Genomic DNA, 22,976 nt, shown 5'->3' on the forward strand with positions numbered 1-22,976 from the left:
AAATTTGCTGTGTGAATACTCGTCAACTACTTGCATATGTTTACAATTACAGGCAAAAGTGCATCTGGCAACTTCGATTTGATAATTCATGCTTTAATTACCTCATGAATACCGGCATTTTGTTCTGTCAAAATTGTACAGATGCTAATCCTATTATGGCGATTTTTGTCCAATTTTTCTTCTTTTTTGTATCCTGGTTTTAAATACTAAAAATGTGTTTTCTTTGCGCCTACATTGATTTTTTCTTTTTATTTTAATGGAGTTGATTATTGGCGTTGAGATTTTGAAATTCAGTGAAAAAGTAATTGGTAATAACAATTTTAAAAAAAGACATATTTAAAGGAACTATTTAAATGACTCGAGTCTTTGATTTTTCTTTCATCTTCCTGACCTCTACAGGAATATTGCTTTTTAGTTTGTTAATCATGAAATGCTATTAAATGAAATAATTTTTTTTCTACTTCGATTGTTTGTCATTTTGATTCCCAAACATGAAGTAATCTTTTTGTCTATTTTCACAGTTTGTCTATTCTCCACGTTTTTTGCATTCTTCTTTTTAGTATTGTCTAAGAGCTATAGTTTGCTCTGTTTTTAACAGTAGTCTAAAAACATTGATGATGTGAGCCTGTTTCTTGAATTTCTTACATTTTTCTGCTTCTCATTTTTTGCTTAAGAAAGCATTCACATTTTGCTGGAATTCGGTTTTTAAACTTTAACTGGTTGTTTCTGGGAACATTTTTGCGGTCTCTGTTTTGGTAGCAGTTCATTTCTAGCCGTTTAGTGTTTTTCCACCTTTTGTGTTTATCGGGAATAACTTCTTTCTGCAGTTTTTCAAAATCTTTTTGTCTATATCTGTAACATAAAAGAAATAGAAATTGGATGAGTCTTAATTGCTGCGACTTCAAAAAAACTGTTTTTTTTTTATTTCATTGACTTTTCTGAATCAAAACTTTTTTTGTTGAATTCTGTGCTGCGTTTTCATTGTTAATCACGACGTAACTGATTTTGCTTTGACTTGCTGAAAAGTTGTTAGTGCTCAGATTTTGCTTTAACTGAAAACAGTGTAAGTTCTGCTCAATTGTTTGATCAACACTGGTGAGGTAATTATTAACTGTTTTAAGACAAAAGGCAATTTTTCTTTTAGCTGCAACAACGTTTCTTCTGGGATGATCTGATATATCAAGTCGCTTCCAGAATTCTTCCAGCTATCTTTTTTTGATTGTCTGACGCTCTTTTTTGGCTTACATTTTTTCAGTCAGCAAAGCTGAAAAAAATCAAACTTTCTGAATGACTTCTTCCTCTTACTAACGGCATTTGCTTGCATGGCGTTATTTTTCACATTCCTAGCCAAAATTCTTGCGCTAATTGCATGATTAGATGTTGATCATAAGTTAAACAATCACCTCACTCAATAAAAACGAATTTTGCACGTTAAACTCAAGTTTAATTTGGATTAGTAATTTTGTACTTTCGCCTGGTAGAGTCCAGTGCCCCTCGCAAAATATGTCGGACTATTGGCTCGCATTGACACTAATATTGAAGAAAACCCTCTCATAGTAAGTACATGTGCCTAGAGATATACGTTGCAGAATAACGTGACAAAGGAACTATTTCATAAATATACGTCGTTTGCCAACGAAAGTTCCAAAAAAAGAACGTTAAGTGAATAGCGCCATCGAAAGGACCGCTGGCTTGGCATGACTGGTGAAAAAGCATTTAATTTTGGGTTTAACTACACTCACCGCTTGTCTTAAATAATTTCGTCTCATTCTTAAAATTTTTTGCTGTGTGAATACTCGTCAACTACTTGCATAGGTTTACAATGACCGGCAAAAAAACTCGTTAAACTCGATAAATGTTTGTTTTTATATAAAGCTATATATTTTAAAAATTTTTAGTAAGATTCTGTTTTGTTTCACGCTAGGAAGCGCGAGCAGCATGAGTGCAGCAGAGCAGGCTGATCAGTTTGAGCAAACTCAGTCAAAAATGGGCAGATCTATCAAGGGTGCAGGGGGAGGAGGGGGAAAGGGTGGAAGTCGGGGAGAGAGCCAGAACATCAATTTCCCTATGATCAGTGGAGGCAAATCGCCTTATTCCAAATATGTCAGGAACAGATCCACGTAAGACTTCTCCACATGCGTTTAATTGCTCTCAAACGAAGTTCGTAGCAATTATATTAGTCCTGTCGGTCTTTTTTTAGGCGATTTTTCGCTTGACCGATTTTTCGTCTGACGCTTTTGACTTTTCGTCCTCAAAAATGGGATAAACAGGTTGCACCCAGCGGGCATTAATTGCTCTTAGAGCCTTTCAGCTCTGTTTCAGCTCAAACTGTTTTGGAGACTTATACTTATGGTGTGAAGAACGATTCTTAGAGGTTGAAGACGCCCCCACTGTTGGCCCCTCCCCCCTATTGCCCCACCCCCCCCCCCCCACCGCGCTGTTGCCCCCCCCCCCAGTGTTGCCCCCCCCCCCCAATCTGCCCCCCGTGCATGTACTTTTTTGCAATTTTTTTGCATTTTTTGCAATTTTTTGACCCCCACCAAATGTCTTGCAAGATTTTAACCTCACGAATTTTAGCATATTTTTTTATATTTTTAGCCCTATTTTTTCCAATTTTTGAATTTTATACACATTATTCAGATTTTTTGAACCTCAAAGGTCAGAAAGCCTCCGTTTATGTTTGATAATAAGTTACTGGAAAATTTTTGTTGGTCATGGGTTAATTTTCATCTTTTTAATATCACAAGATAGCAATTTTTTTTATAAAACTTGATATTTTTTGAAGTTTTTTTAAAATTTTTTTTAAGTTTTTATCATTTCTTAGGTTTCTCTAGCCTCAAGGGCGACGGAACTTCCTCTAAGATTTGATAAAATATTACTGCATAGTTTAGAGATGTAATGAAAGGTTATTCAAGATTTTAATATCCCGAATTTGAGCAATTTTTTGAAATATTTGCAATTTTTCATGTTTTTGATTTTTTTTCCGGCAACAGAGGCCCTCGAGCTTCATCCAAAGTTTGATAATAAGCTGCTGCATAGTTTCTAGAGTATAATAAGCTGCTGCATAGTTTCTAGAGTTAATGGGATGGTGATCAACTTTTTTTATGACTCCAGTTTTAGTAATTTTTGGATAATGTCATCATCTCTGATCCTCATTATTATCAATGATTTATAGTTGAAATATATTTTATCATAACTCATCTAACAGGCACTTTTTAGGAAACTATTGTTAACTGCTCTCAAAGGCAATTTGTAGCAAATTTATTAACCCTGTTTGTCTTTTATGCAATTTTTCGCTTGGCCAATTTTTCGTCTGACCCATTTGACTTTCGTCTTCAGAAACGGGATAAAGATGTAGCACCCCGAGGTCACTAAACCGTGGCTAGCTGTTGACGAAGCCAACCGCTCGCCGGTCGTTTGAGAGCAATTCGCCCGACTTAGTCGGTTATGTTCTCAATTTAACCAAAGTCTTTGTTGTTCAAACTAGGTGGCGGTAAGAAACGGATTTAAGCATATAGGAGGAAAAGAGTTTCAAAAGAAGAAATATTAGTAGGTTGCAATTTGACTGCAAGGTTGTAGCCAACACGATGCAGGAGGCTATCCATATTGAAAAAAGTCTACCAACGAAAATTTCATTGAGTTAATCAAAATCATCAAAGATGTCTGGGGGAACTTTGGGCAAATCCGGTTTTTTTTCAATCAATTACAGCCAGTCCGATATTTGTACGGACACCAATTTTGCTCGTCTTTTGCCAAAGCTAAATTAATCAATGAAATAGTATTTAACAATTTCAAATATCTTGGCAGAAATTTTTTTATTTTGCGTTCTTAACTCCACTTCTACCTATCACTCCTACCTATCTAAGTCCCTTCTACCTATTTAAACTACAGAAAAATCACGTACCTATCATACCCCTTGCCTACCCCCCAACACCCACACCTACCTTCTTATACCATCCCGGGCTCTTTCGCGCTATAGCCCCTTATTATGGTATATTTACCATGATTTGGGGGCTATAAGTGATTACATCCGAAAGCTGTAGGAGGCTATAAAGGGAAAGACCCCCATCCCATTCTTAACACCTATACCCATCCCCCATACCTTCCCCGACTACCTATCCCCTACAACTATCTCATACCCCGCACACCTACCCCCTACCTATCAGCCCCCTGCCTACAACCCTACTTACCACTCCAACTACCCCTACACCTACCTAACCCCGATCTCTACCATCCCACCTCCTACCTACTACCTACCCTACCCATCTTCTTCCTAACCCCCTCCCCGCCCCAAAAAATAAGTTGAGAGTTTTTATTGCACGGCTCTTCGAGTTGTTTCCGGGCTATGTTTTATAAAAAAAAATTGACTAGTTCATTTTTGCGCTTTTTTTCTAGAACAATGTACTTCCCATGTGGAATATTCAGGCTTGTATTCATTTCTTACTAATCTCAATTGCCCTCCGTTCGACAACAAATTATATTGCTAAAATAAATCCGATCATGAGATCGCAAATTACAAGGGTCTGATAGCAGAGGAGTGCTTAATGCTGCTGTCGGGAACACTGGAGGTTGTGGGGTTCCAAATCGCTCAGATATTTCTGCATCGGTAAAATGTAATTTAGGCTGCAGCCCCCGTGAATAAAAGTACCCCGGTTGTCGATCGAGAACAATTTGTTCTAGGTTAGTCGGTTTATGTTTGACGTTTTTTTTTCACATGGATTTGCTGAAACAGTGAAATAGTTTCAATGATCTCATCCCTCAATAACTAAATATATTTACTTGTGTTACCTCAATTATATTTCCTTAACGAGCTGTCATATTTTCCCAACAAGTCATGAGACTGTTCATTTTAATATACATAAATAGAATTATAGAATTATAAATATAAGCTGAAATATCCTTTACAGATGACCATATTTTAACACAGAAAAAAGAAACAGTTTCCTCTCAGTTTTAGAAAAAATTTACAAAAACACCCAATTTTTGATCGGAAATAAGCCCCCAAGGAAATAAATCCCCATTTGGTTTTTTAAGAACTGTGCTCTTAGAGAGTTTGACCATGCATCATGGGCCATTTCCATACCTTACCGCCAATTTTATTGGCTCATTTCCTTGGTGGTGTATATCCATGGTATTTTTCCTTGGGGTTTATTTCTGAACTAAAATTAGTTCGTTTTTTTTCGTGGGCGTTTAATTTCTAGAGCCGTTTCCTTTAACGAGAATTTCCGTTCGTATAGTTGATTAGATATTCAGTCATTGACGAAATAATTCAATCAGCGAAATGATTCCTCATATTGGGACCTAAGTTTATTTGGGTTCATTTTGATACGAACAAAAGCATATTCAGAAAAATTTGCTTAAAAATTTAACTCAAAAATAGACCATTTCTCATATTTTTAAAGCAACGTTTGTAGCTGCATTAAACCAATCCTGTACCTGTTGCTCTCTCTTTTTTTTACGACGCAAAATTATTTGGGAGTTACATTCATTGGCAAACCGTTGTCTCTGTTTCGTTTTTTTATTGTCTTTGATGCTGAAGTAAAAATTTGAAAATTCTACCTAATATGGCTTTGTGACAAAACATGTCAAATGAAAATAATGCATCCTGAATAATGCATCTTTGTTTCAAAAATACCTTTTTTTCCTTCGGATGCACGTGCACATAATAATGTTGCTTCTGACTCATCGGATGTTTTTAGCGTGCCGGCTCACATTGCCGAGCCTTTTCCTTCCTTTCGACGAGCCAGCGCCTATACCAATTTTGCTAATTTGTGATATTTTGCGACAAAGAGTAACACCACTTATAATGCTTAAGAGCTCTCGAACGGAGTGCGAAGCAATTATTGTAAACCTGTTGGTCATTTTCGTGCAAAATTTTCGCTTGACCGTTTTTACGCTTTTATCACAGATCACTCTGTGACATCTCAAGTGACTTTTTCACTCTTCACTTCTTCATTTTGAGGGATTTCAATTGCTCTCATTCCAAAATGAAATTTGTTGCTAACATAAAAGCGATTGTTAGCGTTCGATTCTCGAAGCCGTTGTACCTGTAGATATCGGACTGCTATTCTTTAAATTATGAGGTCGAAAGCATATCAGGTCTGCGTTTTTGCAACCATAAAAGATCTCTAACCTACACTCCTGAGTTAAATTGCCCCCGCCTGTCGTTCGAGAGCAATTCATCTGGCGTTAGTTGATTTATGTTTTATTAGTAGCCGCCTTCAGCCTCTCAAGCGGCTATTATTTAGGCGCTCTCCTTTTTTACAATTCAAAGAATATGAATTGTATTGGGGCGTTGTCATTTTTTAAGATCTATTCACACAATTTCATGATTTTTGAAGTCAAATTGGAGTAGTGATTTTGGTCACGCCGAAACAAAAAGTGGAGCGAAAGAGCGACTGGTTTCGCCGCGTGAAATTTTTTGGCTCTATATTTAAAGTAGAGTGAGAAAATGGTGTTTGAACAAAAATTCGCTTTCTCGCTAGTGGTCTTTAGTTCACATGGGGCTATTTCATTTCCGTTCATAGTCCAATCAAGACCTAGTTTTTTGTTTGAACCAAAAGTCCATTTCTCGCTAGTGCTTTTTTGTTCACATGCGGCTTTTTGACATTGATTTTCTGTTTTTTTTATTTTTTTATCTGATTTTTTTTCTAGAAATGGTTTTCCCAATTCACTCACAATCGGTTCTAGGTCTTGTTTTTTGTTTATTCAAAGAAAATTCTTTGATTTGTGCGTCATGACTGGTCCTGCTATGTTTTTTAATTCGCTTTACCTTTTAATCACGTTTTTCGTTTTACATAAGTCACGACTCTCACGTTTGACTTCTGACTTACCTCACTCACTGTTTCAACTGAATAGTTTTTAAATCCATTCACTCAATGAATTACGCAAGATAGTGAATACAGTCATGGTCAAAAGAGGAAAATCAAAAGAGACGGGATAAACCGGTAAAGCGTGGTCATTAAGTCATTGAGTATTAGGTTATCAAAGTTCATTAGAGTGTTTGCTAGCTGACATTGGTATTAAGCTTATTAGCTTTCAGTTTAGAAGCTGAATTGAGTATAGTTTTAGAATCCAACTGAAACTGCACGCCGAATTAGAACACTTTTTGACACTGAAAAAAATAGGAAAGAGTTCGGTCAAATTATCTTTTTGTTTCTTTTTCTGTTTCAATCCCGATGTGCACCAAGCGCGTCAACGCGGCCATTTTCCGGCAATCTGCAGGTTATGTTTATAGTATCCCCCTACCAAACAAATATTTAATACGTTTCAAATTTATTTATTTTAATCTATTATTTAATTGTGTATAACAATTAGTATAATTTCCTTTGTCACCATATCCCACACAAAAGCTTCTTTTACATGGTTTAAGATTCATTTGTGGAATTAAAGAGCTTGAGTGGACCGAATGGTCTTCTTTATTGGGTAGGGGCCCCGTTTATTTGCCCCGCATTGACTGTAAATTCGATCGTTTCAGCTATGCAGGCATGGGACCACAGCATGTAAACTTCTCTTATAATGGCGAAGGTAGGGTACAATACATTGTATCATCTGTCAATCATTCGAGTTGTCATAACCACCTTTCGTCATTATCACAACAATTATCACAACACTCCTTCTTCATAACCAAATAATTCACTGTTAGCGAATATATACTGTACTGCCGGATGAAGGATTTATATGTGACTATAAATTTATTTTGAAGCGTAGTGTATTTAGATCGGAAATCGAACGTTCTGAACTCTGTGATGGCAGGTATTGCAAATTTCATGCAAAATCTATAGTAACAGTTATTGCAGGAAGTTTCCGAGAATTAGATGCGTGCCAGAACTATTGAGCATGTTACTCTACAAACTGATGCGCTGAATGCAAGTAATTTTAGTTCAGTACGATGCTTAGCATTAATTGTACCAAGGATAATACGCTAGACATAATCCAGAACGTATCCCAAAACGATTGTCCCAACTTTTGTGGGTTCGAAAATTGTTGAGAATTCGCGGTAGGCTACATCCAGTGTCAGCTTTGGTCTTGATATACTTAATTTTTGATCTGGCACCTCATCTTGGGTACAGAGCATATGGGTGGTAGTTATTGGACTTTCGCAACTAATCTTGGGAACTTAAACAAAATTAATTGGTACGTGTACAAGCAGCGAGAAGTTTTATAGCAGGATTATACGAAATTAAAAGTTGCCTATTTCAAAATTGTAACTAAAAATTATTTCGACCCGTTTCTGATTAATTTAGATTGGCGAACCCAAAGACCCAGATACGCATCATGTAAGTTTTTACACTACATTTGTGAACTAATCTTGATTTTGAGAATGAATCATAGAGATTGCGTTTTGTAAATTAGTACCAATTGTAAACGCGATGATTAATTGAGAATATTATTAATTTGTATCAATTAATTACTATTGTGATTCTTCTTCATCAAATCGATTATTACTGGACAAACGTTCAATTCTAATACCTCTTATTTGTTTTAAACAAGTGATCAAATTTACGTGTTTTATTTGCTGATCACTGTGTTCAAATCTATAGGCATAAATATAACGTTGTGCTAGAATGAAGCGTGTTTGATCTCAAAAATATTTAGGCAATTGAGCTCATTAAACCATAAAGCCAGTCGTGAAATGACTATGGTTGATTTTTCCCTCGCAGATTTTGGTTTCGTTATAAAACTAGCCTAGATTTTGATTGTAACTCAATTAAGCACACTTCTTCCTACCTGCCAACAAAGCAAAACATAACTTAGTTATTCGCTCGGTCAAATTTGACCCAGGCATTTCACGTCTGTCTTTGAGGGCCTTTCACGCATTATGCTTTATTAAATCCCAAAAAAAAACAAATGTTAAGAGTTATCAAGTTTTGGAGCTAAATAATACCCGTTCTAAGTACACACACCAATACTTGTTAACTAATTTCATTTGAAGTCAAACTGGTATTATTTGAAGTACTCCCCCTCCCAAAGCAAAAACAAAAATTAAGTGGCGTCGGTATATTCAATTATATTCATTCATCAAGAGCTGTGAAAAATCGAGATACTTTCTGTAATTTTTTGATATTTGTTATGTAAATTTTCATACTAAGGGTTGAATGCTGTTTTTAGATATTCATTCTTTAAAAGTTTGAAATTTTCCATCATTCAATTCATTTTCAGATACTTTCAATCCCATTCATTTTTATTAATTCTTTCATTTTCATTTTCATAAATTACTTTACATATATACTTTTTCATTAATACTTTTTTCAATCGTCTTCCTGTACCAAATCTCACATATCTGTTAGCGGAAAATAACTTTGTGAATTGCAAATTAGGATAAGTTTTTAATTATTACGGATTTTGCGGCTCCTTCTGAATCCATCCAACAATGTTTTAATCTTTCTGATCTTTTGATTATCATTTTTAAGGCTGGCAACAACGTTTTAAAGAAGTAGAAATTCTATTCAAGGTTTTACTAAAATGGTTTTTGTATCCATAGGTTTCACAGAGAAAATTTTTCTTGAAGTGATTACTTAAAATCAATTTGTAATCGAAAACGCCGAACCAACTGCTGGCTACAGGAATAGCTTTTGAATTTAAAAACTCGGAAAATCTGTTTTTTGCAAGATTGGTCGGGACAACCGTTTGTTTTTTCAACTTTGACTGTGTCTGAAAAAGTTTTAAGTGTTATTTCTTAATGAAAACTACATAATACATGTGTTTTGACAAAACATAGTTACAACTGTTTCAAACCTTATCGCAACTAATGATTATTACTTTATCAGTAAGTGTTTTGATGAAACAGATGTTTTGAGTTTTAAACACATTTTTTTGTTTCTTCTTGTTTTTTCACATCGTCTTTAAAAAGAAGACCCAATTGATTTCCAAAAAAGGTTTAAAATTATATTTAATAATTTCCCGTGATAGGTTTTACTTTCTGTAACTTGAACTCTGATTACTCCTATAGATTTTTAGATTTTGCAGTTTGCCGAATTTGGCGTTCCTGTTGTTGTCCTATCATCGGTTTCATAGAGTTTCTATTGCATATTAAGTTATTTTAATCACTTTTTTGTTGGCTTATGATATTCATTGTTTTCGTTTTATTTCAAAAATTTAATGCATTCTTAAATGTTCCGTTTTCGATATTTGTTGTTGCCTTGACATTTAGTCTGAATTATAACATGTCAAATAAACATTCTGAAAAACCATAAATGAAAATAGCAAATGATTTTAGCTTTTGGTTTATTTACAGTTGATTTTATCAGTTGATGATTGAATTTCAAGTCCCATAATCCAATTCAGAATATAACTCATGCGTTAATTGTTTTGTTAACATTAAATTCTGCTTTCCTCGTAGTTTGTAGAAAAAGGGAACAATCGTATCATCTTGAAACTAAAAAAATTAATCACTTCTAATAAATCTACATGGATTGTATGACAACCATGTGAATTCTATTTGTTCAAATTGGAACACAAAATGATACCGTTTTCATTTTGCCTAATTACAAGAAGCAAAAAAAACGTTGCTTGAAGAGTTGCGACTGCTGAGATTTAAGTTTTTTTTTGAAAATGTGATTCAAACAGTTAATCATTGAACTGCTTTAAAAAAATTAAACTGCGTTATCTCCCTTACCAAAACCAAGTTCAACTAACTTCCAACTGACATATTTGTTTCTGGAACAGCTTTCCAGTAATGCTACGTACAATCTGCTACGATGGATATATCGATCGGCTAAACTTGACAAACAATGTCTCAGCTCAGCATATAATTTGTCCCCCTCCCCAACTAAGTGGGTTCGGAAAAAGTATGTTCATTCATCAGGTGCTGTGAACAGTTGAGACACATTCTGTACTTTTTTTTGCTATTCTTTGTTTTCGCGGTAATTGTTTCGCGACTATTTTCCGGTAATTTGCCGGCTATGTTTTTAACTATTTGGGCTAAAGTTGAAACAAAGATGTAAAAATCTCTAGAACTTGAAGACAGATACCAAAAGCAAAATAGATTAAAAGTAAAGATATCAGGCTTAAAACCTGCAAACAATGATTCGGCTTTACTCATCAGTGATCAGAAACGCCAATGATTCCCTTGTTTTTGCTATATAAAATAGCGGTTACCCTCAAATGCATTGCTTGTTAAAATTCTTTGTCAAAATTTCTGGATTCAACTCCAAGTAGCCACTCGCAGCTTTCTACGATAAATATATGGAATGGTCAAAATGTCAAAATGGGCTGAACCATAAAAGAGCATGCCGTCTCCCCCCCCCCCCCCCACTAAGTGGGATGGGAACAACTATATTTATTCACCAAGCGTTGTGAAAAATTGGGATAATTTCTGTACCTTTTTGACAATTTCTTGTTTTGTGTGAGTTTTCATACGTTCAAGTGTTGAATTCTGTTTTTTTTTTTGGTTTTTTAAGAATTTTGTTCTTTGAAATTTTATGATTTTGGATCTTTAAAAATTTTCTGCAATTTATGCGAAATTTTATAATTTTATGCGAAAGTTAGTTATGCGAAAGTTTTTTTGCACACAAGAGTACTGAATCTTTCGATTAAACTGATCAGGACTTCAGAATTCGTTTATCAATTGTGATCTGTTAAAGTTACTTGACAAAAGAAGGCAATTTCATCTATAAAATCTCATTAAAAAAGTGGGGGGAAACTGACGTTGGCAGATTTCTAGAGGGAAAAATTTTAATTTCCTACCTTATGTTGACAAAATGGAAAAATTAAGTACGCTTTCGAAACCTTTTTGATTTCTGTTGTTCACGTTTGTTTAAGTAGGGAGAGTTTTAAAAAACAATTTTATCATTACGCATATTATTGTCATCAGAAAAAGACTTATATTGGAACATTTGCTGATTTCTAAGATTTGGTTTACAGGTAATAACTCAAACTGCTGCTACCCACAACAACAGCAGCAACAACAGCGACCCAGACCTCCAGCATGCCCATGTTCTAGGGGTTCTTCGGCTCAGGATTCGAAGTACTATTACAGTCAAGACTTCGAAAGAGGAGGAAGCGCTGGAGATTTCCAGGAATCCGGTTGGAACTCAGTTGGTCAAAACTACAGATCCAATGATATTCGAGGTAGTTCTGTTGGTTATCAAAGAGGTGGGGGTTCTGGGAGCGTACGATTTTCGGATAGTCGAGGAGGTCCTCCATATGGGTCTAGATATGATACAAGAAGTGGTTATAACAATGGCAGTTACTCTCGTGAACCGTCAGCGCAAAATCTCGGTTGCAATCATGGTCCGAACGATTGTTGCGATAACTGCTGCGGAAGACGACCTGCACGGTCGCAACTTCAAGAAGAGCATTTAGGTGATTGGCCTCCGGAATATTATGGAGATCGTACTAATTGCTCGAGGCCTGTACAAGCTAACAGTCAAATGGGAAGAACTAGTAGGGGTTATAGCACAATGGGATCCAGCTTCAATCGGTCGCAAGAATTACGGCCCAGTGCTTCCGGTTACTCAAATCCTCAAATAACTAGGTCACAGATGTCAAACACCAGAACTTCAAGAGGGGGTCCAAGAGGGGTCAGCAAATTTTCCAGGTCAAAAATGTCTGGTTCAGGAATGCGGGGTTCTCAATCAAGGTCTGGAGGAAGTGGTGTTCAAGGGGTCCCGCTGTCGGGTTCCACAGTTTCTGGTTCCCAGATGAAATCTCGTGGAAGTGGAAAGCGTGAATCACAAAATTCTAGATCAAAGGTTTTAGGTTCTCAGTTGGCCTCTGGCATGAATGAATCGCAGCAGTTTGGATCCAGGTCCTCCGGTTCACCAATGATGTCTGGTAAAAGTAGAATGGCTGGATCTCAACAATCGGGATCTAGAATTTCAGGTTCTCCAAAGGTCTCTAGTAGAGGAGGTAGAATGGGCGGGTCACAACTGCCTGGATCAAGGGTTTCTGGTTCTCCGACAATTTCTGGTAGAGGTGGGGGAATGGGCGGATCACAACTGCCCGGATCAAGGGTTTCTGGTTCTCCAACGATGTCTGCTAGAGGTGGGGGAATGAGCGGATCGCAACTGCCTGGATCCAGGATGTCGGGTTCTCGAATGATGTCGGGTTCTGGTGGAGATGGAATCGGCGAATCCGAAATGATGTCCGAGGGAGATGGAGGCGGAATAGATGAACCACAGGAGTCTGGAACCGGATATAATAGTGCTGTCTCCTCATATCCCATGGGAGAAACTGGATCAGGATCTTCGAGTGGTAGCATGAAAAATAGCTGGACGAGCGGCTCCGTTACCGGCTCGGTTGGCTCCGTCCGCAATAGTAACAAGAGTCAAAAAGAAAACTCTTTTGGCGGCTCAACAGAAAGCCCACCCAAGAAACGGAAGCTATTATTCGGACGGCGCAGCCTCGGATAGAGTAGTCAAAGGAACGCCACAAAAATATTCAAAAAGAGCAACAAAACTGACAAAGGTAGAGACCGAAATCTTGATGGTAGTGTGGCCTGATTCGATTTGAAAACATTGAGCAAACGTGTATAGCAGCAAGGCGCTCTCAGAAATTTGATTTTTTATGTGAAAAAAAACTAAGTTTTCTTTTTTATTTCCAGGAAGCTACGCAATCGGACCTTCATCGTGCAAATGTTCATCGAATCCTCGAAGTGTTGGGAGTCCTAGAATGCAAGGACAATGTTTTTGCCGGCAAAATCAAAACAGTCCCAGACTGGTTCGAGACTCTGCGACGTTCATTATCGAAGAAGAGCCAATCGATATCGATTTTGACTCGTCCAATCAAGCCGAGACGTTCAGCAATGAATTTGTTATGAGTAGCGACAGAAAACCGAGGGCTCAAAATTCAAATTTAATAGGACGACAAGATTCGAAGACCAATTTCAGCACTGTTGGTTCTCAGTACAGCGCACGTGAACACCAAATGACCCAAACGAACAATAATACATATATGTCAGCAACAACAATGACATCGGCTGCCAGCAATTCAGAATCGATAAACAAACAATTTGTTGACAAACAAGTCGAGATGTGCTACAACACATGTCGAAAAGTCTTGGGCGAAGTCTTGCAGGATTTGGTTCGCAATCGGGTTTCGGGCCAACCAAAATATCCCAGCTCAGGGCTGAGAAACGTAAACTACAAATTTGGGGCAACTTTTTCAAATATTGGGTCGAACGGGGAGCAAATTAATGACAATCAAAATTATGGCTCATTGGGGTCTTCCAATTATGGGCAAAGTATGCATGGTCAACCTAGAAACCTGCTTCTATAATCAAAACTTAAACGTTTTAATTTTCAATCACTCCGTTCGCGCACCTATTAAGAATTTGCAGTTAGTAAATCGGTAATAAAAAACAACTTCTTGCTGCTATGCACGTGTCAAGTTATTTTAGTTTCTCATGAAAATTATTTCTATGAGAAACTAAATTAACCTGAAATTATAATGCCTAATGTCTTCAAAAAAACTGCCCTTAATCTGAATTTAGCATGAAGTTCTGTTGAACTTTTGATTTCGGCAAATTTAGTCTACTGAAATAATTAAAAAGAGGTTACTTGAAATAGACGAGCAGGAGAAAGATATGGGCAAAAAATAAAATAAATTTTGCCATAATTTACGTTGCCTTGTTCTTAGCTCGTTCTCAAAAAAATAGAAATTTTGTAATTCGCTTTCTTGTAAGAAAGAAATTATCAGGACTTTCATCTCACTCTCCCAGTTTCAAACTATTTTCAGATCTTTTTCACACATGGTCCCCAACTGTTGCATCTTCTCTGCTAATAAAATTCTCTGCGTTAAATAGATTTTGTGTGTATCTACACCACAGTACATATTTATTGCCAGTTTCCAAAAAACTCTGCGATGAGTCAAAAGAATAGCGTACGAGTCACGTTTCCAAAAAAAGTTCGAACAACTTTCCCCTTCAAAATATTTATGTTCAATTGTGGCAGGAAATTTTATAAATTACTGAAACTGAAAATATTGTATTTAATCAATTTTAAATATTGTTTTTATTGCGTACCGCATCTACGTGAAAGTAAAAACTAAATAATTATACGATTCCGATAACCATTCTTCTAAAAATAGCTCTCAGATGTACTATGTAAGGCTAGATCTATTTACATTTGAAAATAGGAAATATCCTTAACGTTAGGGAAAATTAGTTTTCAAAAAAGTACGAACGCATTCCACAAATAGTGTTTAGTTGAAAATCCAATCATTTATTAACGGCCTAATACACTTTGAGAACTCCCAAACTATTTTTTTTTAAAATTCCTTCAGATTATGCATCACTATATACTAAATTTTGTGAACTTGGGAATTTTGAGAAAACCAATTACAAATGCCGCTTTTTAAAGTAATTTTTACAAAAAAATTATCAAGCATTAACGTTGCCAACATTTTTGAAAAAAATAAATCCACCGCCTGAATAATTTTTGCGAATAAAAATCTTGCCTTGCTTTTTTTTGGTTGCTATGTAACTTTAGGCATACATCGCTAAACATATCAGAAGGGGCTTTAAAAAGAACTTCATATCATTAAAGGTCTTTTTTTCCTTTTCAGATTAGCCTCTCAGAGATATTGAACATGATGTTGTTTCTGAATTGCTTATTGTTGTATAATTCATTTCGCTCACGTTAACTTTTGTGTTTAATGTACAATGTATGAGTTGCCTCAAATATGCTTAGAAATTACGTCAAACAGAAAATAATTTAAAATGGTTTCTGTATACGCGCTAATCCAAAGTTGGGATTGAAATAAAGTCCGTTGGGTCGCATAGGCATGTCTGCGGCCCGTCCCGTGACGCATGGCCCAATGCATGATGAATATACTTTCAAAAATTTGTACTAAATTGATTATCGGCTAAACGGGCGCATTATATTACAATACAAAATAAAATCAATTTACTTTGGCCTCAACACGCCCTTATACTTTTTTGAAGGTTTTTTTCTAAAAGTTCGAGATTCTTCTTTTCGAATGGCAAAACTGAAATGACGTTTGGTTGCTCAATTTGTTTTGATATTTATCCTGTCTTTTCGACTAAAATAAAAAGCAAAATCATTTGAGTTCTGATTTCGTCTAAAGTTCACATGCTTTTTGGCAAGTTTTTAAACGCTGGTTTAAACTTTTGTTGTACATCTATATTGGTCTTTGGATTTTTTCGAGAATCTAGTTTTATATAAAATTTTTTTGAAAAATGAAGTTCACTGTGTAATAAAATAGGTGTACGTCTGGCTATTCCCTGAAAAGGTGACTTAATAATATAAACTTAGGCTAAATTAATTAGGCCACCATTAATTAGAATTAACTAAATATGGAAAAGTTCAGTCTGACTAAATTTGACATCTTGATTCAATTCTCTGTTTCTATTCTTTCAATTTCATGTACCTCGACTGTATAGTTTGAAAGTTATTTCATTTCAAAGCCAGTGGTAGCCATGTCCTAATAGTTAACAATTTTTGCAGGCTGTGGACGAGGCGGGCGACCAGGGTTTTGTGGTGGGGGAGTGGGCTATCCCTCCTACGCTGCCCAGACATTCTATCCCCCCTACACCCAATGTGGAGGATGTGGGGGCGGGGGAGGGTGTCACGGGAGATATTAAACCCTTAGTTCAGAAGAAACATGCAGCTTAAAAACGAGTTGGCATGAAAATGTTCTACAATAATCCTATCGTCAGCTAATCTTCGATAGTCGCTCGTTCAGCCACCTTTGCACCAAAAGAAACTATGAAAACACAAAAAAATTTAGCCTCACTTTCATCAAAACTTTTTACATAGAACCCAGGCTTAGATTTCGACTTAAGACCATGCTCGACCAAAAAATGGTAGGAAAAAGACAAGGCTCGGCCCAAATAGTCAATGATGTGACGTTAGCTCAACTTTAGCAAACAGCTAGAATTTAGCTCGACCCAAACTGTCATGATGTCTTTGCGGGTTTCAAATGATCTGCTCGACATTTGCTTGACCGAAAAACATGGAATAAAAAATTTGGGTCAAGCTGTTGTCAATAAATGAGTCGAAGAGAAGTCTTTTCATGAGTCTGCATTTTTGCCTCTACAAATTTACGTGATATTTTATAGCAGACTACTGATTATAAGGTAGTCACAAAGTATCCTCCATCTTCTGCAAGGCTGAAGAACCAATAATCTTTCAAAAATCAAAAAAACGGCATTGTTTTTAGGCAGACGATGAACAAAGATATTTGCAAGGGTTAGCAATTGAAAAAAAAAACCACAATTTCTTCAAAGCTTATGGTAGGAATACCATTACAAGTAAGCTACCTATAGTGTCATTCAAATGATGTACAATATACCCCAGCCATTTTTGAGAGTTGCTTTATTTTGAGAGTTGACCAAATTCTTACGTCTTTTGGCAGTTTCTCAGAATTTGTGTTTTTTAAGTTGGATATGGTTCAACGCTTTTTTGTCTTTCTCTGTTGCTGCTTTTGTATGTACAAAAGCAAAAAAAAACGTTTCCAAAACACTTTTACTTCTTTGCGATACAGAACACTTATAAAAAAGACTTTTTCTGGACACTTGAAAAACCATGCTCACCCCATCAATTTCCCTTGAAGAGATCCGTAAAGAGACTGTTTCTTGGCCCATGAATAGTATTTGTCCACGACCTTCATTAGGAAGCAAGATAATTTAATCAAAAAAAGGCCGGCCTCACCAAAATCTTTGAGTTTTTTCATAAATCGAGGAATTCAAACTGGGAAAACGCTTAGCTACCATAGATTATAATTAGGATAAGTTATCCGGACGAATATCTCAAGCTAAAATTCCTCCTTTTCGGAAACTTTTAATACCCAGGTCTTTTATAAACACAGCTTAATTAATTAGTATTATCTTCTTCCTTCGTAAGTCTACCCCAAATTTCTTGTGTCTATGCATGTGTAAAATTATATAATTGTCATGATAATGATTTCTATGAGAAACTAATGCAAACTGATAATTAAATGTCTTTTTTAACGAGGAAATGAAATGAGCAATGCAGCGAAAAGGTTTAATGCGTTATTTCTTAAACTATATAAGTTTTGAAAAAAAATAGCCAATGAAAACAGAGTATTTTTAAACGTTCAAATACAAAGAAAATTTTTTTTACTTAGAAAGCTCGAAAAAAGCGTAAGTAACATACTTTTTATCAAATCTGCTCAAAACCTAAATCATTGCTCTTTTTAGTCTTGATGATTTTATGTGTTAAGAGTGTATTGGTAACCGATCAGAGAACAAGACCTGTCAAAATATGTTGGTGGAATTGCCGTTTTGATGCAGTTTGCTTGCTGCCTTTAATTTTATGGATTTGAAACGTTTTGCCTTAATATAGAGAGAACGGTTGACTAATACGCAGAAAAATATTCGATTGTGTGTGTTAGAATTGACCAACTAGAGATAAATTTAGTACGTCGAACACACAGAAGGCAGAACAACATAAAATGAAGCGAAAAATGTATGGAAAACTGATCAAATATGAAAACGGTGAAATATAATTAACCAATCAATTTAGCAAAGAAAATTCCATTTTATATGTTAAATAAATAGCTCAAAACAGTGCCAAAGACTTTTTTCAAACTTTTCGAATTCTTTAAAAGTCAGATTATAGCTATGAGTTAATCCGAAACTGCGCTCATCGATGGTAAAGTTCTTGATACCCACATAGAAATTTATTAGGGTTCAGATCTTTGAGCTAAGCTCACATCAATTATGTTGTGAGTAATAAACGAATTTTATAAAGGCTGTGGTACGCCGTAAAAACTTTGCCTCGACTGTTACAAGACAATTAGGAAAAAATGAATATATACATTACCTGGTCTGATTTTTTATCATAACGCTGTGAAAGTACATGAAACTGCTCAATTTCTTCGAGTCAGTTCCTCCGTTATGAAACAACGCTAGTTATATGCACGATGTGATGAAAAATACATTTCCGCGTCATCGCAGCAGTAACGATATGTTTTTAACACGTTCGTTGTTCCTAGCGCTGCTCGAAAATTATCAGGAGTGTATTGAAGCTCTAGTTTATTTACCGAGAGAGGGAAGTCCATAAAATTACAATCGACTAAAACGTGGTCTTTTTTATAACCCATGACCTAAAAAACATTTTTCGTTTGTCGTAAGCAGAATGATTCTAATTTACTTGAAAAATATAAAGCATTACATCAGAAGGGTACGCTCGAGCTGAAAAATATAACTAATGTGCTAGCTCATAAATACTTTCAGTCCGTAATCACTTGTTTTTACCAAAAAAAACTTTCAAAGCGTCAACGGAACCCGCTTCGTACCCGTCGTGCATTTGAGAATGTGAAACTAACTGAAACCTTAGACAACCTAAATGTTTACTGGTTTTTTGTTGTTGATGGATTGCACCCGCTCACTGACAGTGTGATTTAGTTTACTATTAAGATGGGGTTAGTTTGTGATTGGTTGGTCCTCTTCAGATGTGCTTCACTAAAAGTTTTCCTCTCCCCATTTACTGAGTTAGGTAGTTCTATTGGTTTTTTACGCAGGTCATTTGGTTTAATATTTTCGTTTCCGTTTTCTTGCTTCGGTTTTCCTCGGTCTCGTTTCTTTTCCCCGTTTAATAGTTGTAGGTAGTAGTAAATTGAGTTTTTGTTGTACCAATTGTTTTCGGTTATTATGCTCGTTGATTTGTTATTCTGGTTGCTTTCTGGGATTTAACTTAATTTTTTTCTGGAATTACGGTTAAATTTTATCCTTGAATTTAACAAATCTATTTTGCTGGTATTTCGTTCTGGCTCATTTAATTTTATTTCGAATGCTCTGCTGTTGACTAGGTATATGGTTCTTTGCTATGATGTGACATAAGTTTGTTCTGGAGTAACGGCTAGCACGCTTCTTGTCTTTTCTGACATTTGTAGTATGCATCTATGTCGCCGTAAAATAGTTTACTGTTAGTAAATTAAAACCCTTAATGAGTTGCGCTAGTTTGTCGTACAGTATGTTCTTTGTTCTTTCCTAGGGTGTGACTTAAAGTTTGCTCCGGAGCTACGTCCAGTTTGTTTCGCTTTTTGTACTATAAAAGTTCTTTCTGCCTCCTCACTTATTATTTCCTCGGTTTCCGCCCGTTCTATCTTGGCTTCCCGTTTTGTCGCGCGCTACTCGCTGGACGTTTTTTCAATCTCTCCATTTTTTCTCGTTTTGTCTTGCATCCCTCGCCCAACGTATTTGTTCACTCCGTCTCGTGTCCCGTTGCGCCATGGTTCGATTGTTTGGCGTTTCATTCACTCTGTACCGCTTCGCATTCATTCGAGCTTCCGTGCGCTTAACGCTTTTCCTTCACTGGGTGTTTCTGTATTTGACGAAAATTTTGCTTTTTTAAGGTTTGCGGGGTATAACCTTTTTGTGCGTTTTGTGCGTGCTTGCGCTTGTTCACATTACTGAATTGAATTCTTTGTTCCTGTTTTAAAAATTTGTTGGAACTTTACAGAAAAGCTCAGAGTTAATCAAACAGCGCGCTTAAAAATGTAGTTAATAGCGCGAACTTAATATTTGCAAAGCGAAATCAACTACGATATTGATTGACAAGATAGGAAAAATAAGATCAAGCGTCTGATTGAAAGTGCAAAGATGCAGAGTCAACCAGAGTCGTTGGTCAAAACGAAGAACTCTTTGATTTTGCACAAAAAACTGAAGATCCAGACGCTACCTGTAAGTATCTTGAAGAACGGCTAGAGAATAACCAAAAGAAACGACTGGCTTGTTGCTGCTGCTCCTGGAGGTGCACCTAGATTCAGTACAAGATAAAAAAGACAGAAGAGCTAAACACATCTCACCACCACAGGTTCACATTTGACTTTCTCTAAAAACCAACGTCAGTGAAACTAGACAGCAACTTGAAAAACAACACGATTTAGAGCTGTGCATTGCCGGGCAGCCCCTTGAGGTTGCAAAATGAAATGCATATGGAAGATATACATTTTCAGCAGCTTGAGGAGGAACATCGCAAGCAGGCAGCTTCCAACGCACTTGAAGAAACTGAGTTGATGAACAGGATGGCTTGCAGACTTCAAACAGGCGAACTAAGCGAGATCTTCACCGGGGAAAGCTAATGAAATGTTATTAGAAAGCTAATGAAATGAGTTAGTCGAGCGAAAAAGCAGCTTCGATTGAGAAAAAATTTTCAATATTTTGAAAAACCGCATTGAGATTTTTTGCAGTGATGAAGCGCAAACCTCTGTTTGGGCTTCAGCAAATGTAAGTCTTTTTTCGAATTGGACACATCGTTAAAAGATGTAATCGAAATAAATAAACTGTCTGTTTTTTAACAGAATAGTAAAGTTGTTCATACACTGAGGAGTTTCAAATCAGTAAAAAATCAGACGCAGGGAGGTTGGTTTTTGGCTGGAGGCTTATCATGCTCTTTTTACCCATATTTCTAGCTAGTCCTTCCTTGTGAGCTTACTCTGCAGAAATTTTTAAGAGTTTCTCATATTAATAATAACAGTTTTCTGCTAGCTAAACATAGTATCATTACATTAACATAGAACTGCAAAACGTTTACGACTTCTCAAAAACAAATTCTAGTGGTTCGAAATTGATACCATATACAATTTGTTGAAGACTTAGATACCTCACTGTCTTCTTTTCATCTAAACTGAACTTATAACTTCAATATTCCTCTGTTTGGGCTTCAGCAAATGTAAGTCTTTTTTCGAATTGGACACATCGTTAAAAGATGTAATCGAAATAAATAAACTGTCTGTTTTTTAACAGAATAGTAAAGTTGTTCATACACTGAGGAGTTTCAAATCAGTAAAAAATCAGACGCAGGGAGGTTGGTTTTTGGCTGGAGGCTTATCATGCTCTTTTTACCCATATTTCTAGCTAGTCCTTCCTTGTGAGCTTACTCTGCAGAAATTTTTAAGAGTTTCTCATATTAATAATAACAGTTTTCTGCTAGCTAAACATAGTATCATTACATTAACATAGAACTGCAAAACGTTTACGACTTCTCAAAAACAAATTCTAGTGGTTCGAAATTGATACCATATACAATTTGTTGAAGACTTAGATACCTCACTGTCTTCTTTTCATCTAAACTGAACTTATAACTTCAATATTCCAATTAAAAATCCCCGTCGGTGTTAGTTTCCCGGATATTCACATGCTGCACATTCTAATTAACTTAATTTTGAGTCACACTCTAAGCCCTGAGACACGCGTTGATGAAGCATACTCTATGTAAGCAATAGTAGGCAAAGGAAGTTTAAGATGGGATCATGACCTCCATGCTTTCTGGTCTTCAGAGGTAGCACTTTGGTCGAGGATCACTGTTTTACCATCATCAACTCGAAAGAGTCCTCATATCCTTGTATGTCACTTTACATTTGGATCATTCCTTTAAATTCGTCATCTTGCTGGCATGAGTGCTTTGAATATGTGTCCATGCCTTTGCTCTGTCTGAGCCCTCCATTGAAGTTTGAATACATTTCTTGTTCTGCGGTTTGTGTCAATCTCACTGTGTGCAGCAACTCAAGTACGATTAAACTTAGGATAATATACCATTCAACGAGGCGCTTTTAACTCAATGGGTAAATTTCAGCCAGGACTTTATTGCCTTCACAAACATTGGATTCAATTAAAGAGAATTAATTGAACGAGCTACCCCAAGCCTCATCCTCGTTAATCAATAATTTTGCCTCCTTAATGAAAAGTTTTTGACTCGTTATTGAAAAGTTTTTAATTCGTTAATGAAAAGGCTTTAACTCGTTAATGAAAAGGGTTTATCTCGTTAATGAAAAGGCTTTAACTCGTTATTGATCAAACTCAAACAGACCATAGACAGTCATGATCAGATTTTAGTTCGTTTATGATCAGACTTTAGGCAGACTTTAGCCAGGCCGCAGAGACCGTGGAGGAAGACTTTATTAGGTTGCTCGATCATGTAATAAAAGCTCACTTCAACCCCCCCATGCCCCCTTGCGTTTTTTTCATTTTCTGATCATTAACGCACACCTCGACCTGGGTACCAACAGAGATCGTGTCGGCTGTCAACAAGTTCTGAACAAATTCT

General features: G+C 36.3%; 1 protein-coding gene across 5 annotated transcripts in view; it reads left to right on the forward strand.

The window, feature by feature from the left end:
* LOC142341753 (uncharacterized) overlaps positions 1 to 16,692 on the forward strand; it is a 100,114-nt gene extending 83,422 nt beyond the window's left edge. The window contains exons 12-17 of one of the 5 annotated variants that reach the window (XM_075392964.1): positions 1,925 to 2,120; positions 7,478 to 7,527; positions 8,247 to 8,279; positions 11,866 to 12,072; positions 13,547 to 14,185; positions 16,410 to 16,692. In XM_075392964.1, coding sequence (XP_075249079.1) covers positions 1,925 to 2,120; positions 7,478 to 7,527; positions 8,247 to 8,279; positions 11,866 to 12,072; positions 13,547 to 14,185; positions 16,410 to 16,546 — 1,262 coding nt within the window. In that variant the 3' untranslated portion in view covers positions 16,547 to 16,692. Of the gene's footprint in view, positions 1 to 1,924; positions 2,121 to 7,477; positions 7,528 to 7,719; positions 7,756 to 8,246; positions 8,280 to 11,865; positions 13,411 to 13,546; positions 14,186 to 16,409 lie in introns of those variants that run through there. The other 4 variants (XM_075392944.1, XM_075392953.1, XM_075392973.1 and 1 more) reach the window with 4 other exon arrangements.
* The last annotated feature ends 6,284 nt before the right edge of the window (positions 16,693 to 22,976 follow it).

This window comes from Convolutriloba macropyga, chromosome 1, assembly GCF_964194025.1.
Source record: "Convolutriloba macropyga chromosome 1, txConMacr16.3, whole genome shotgun sequence".
NCBI classification, from domain to species: domain Eukaryota; kingdom Metazoa; phylum Xenacoelomorpha; order Acoela; family Convolutidae; genus Convolutriloba; species Convolutriloba macropyga.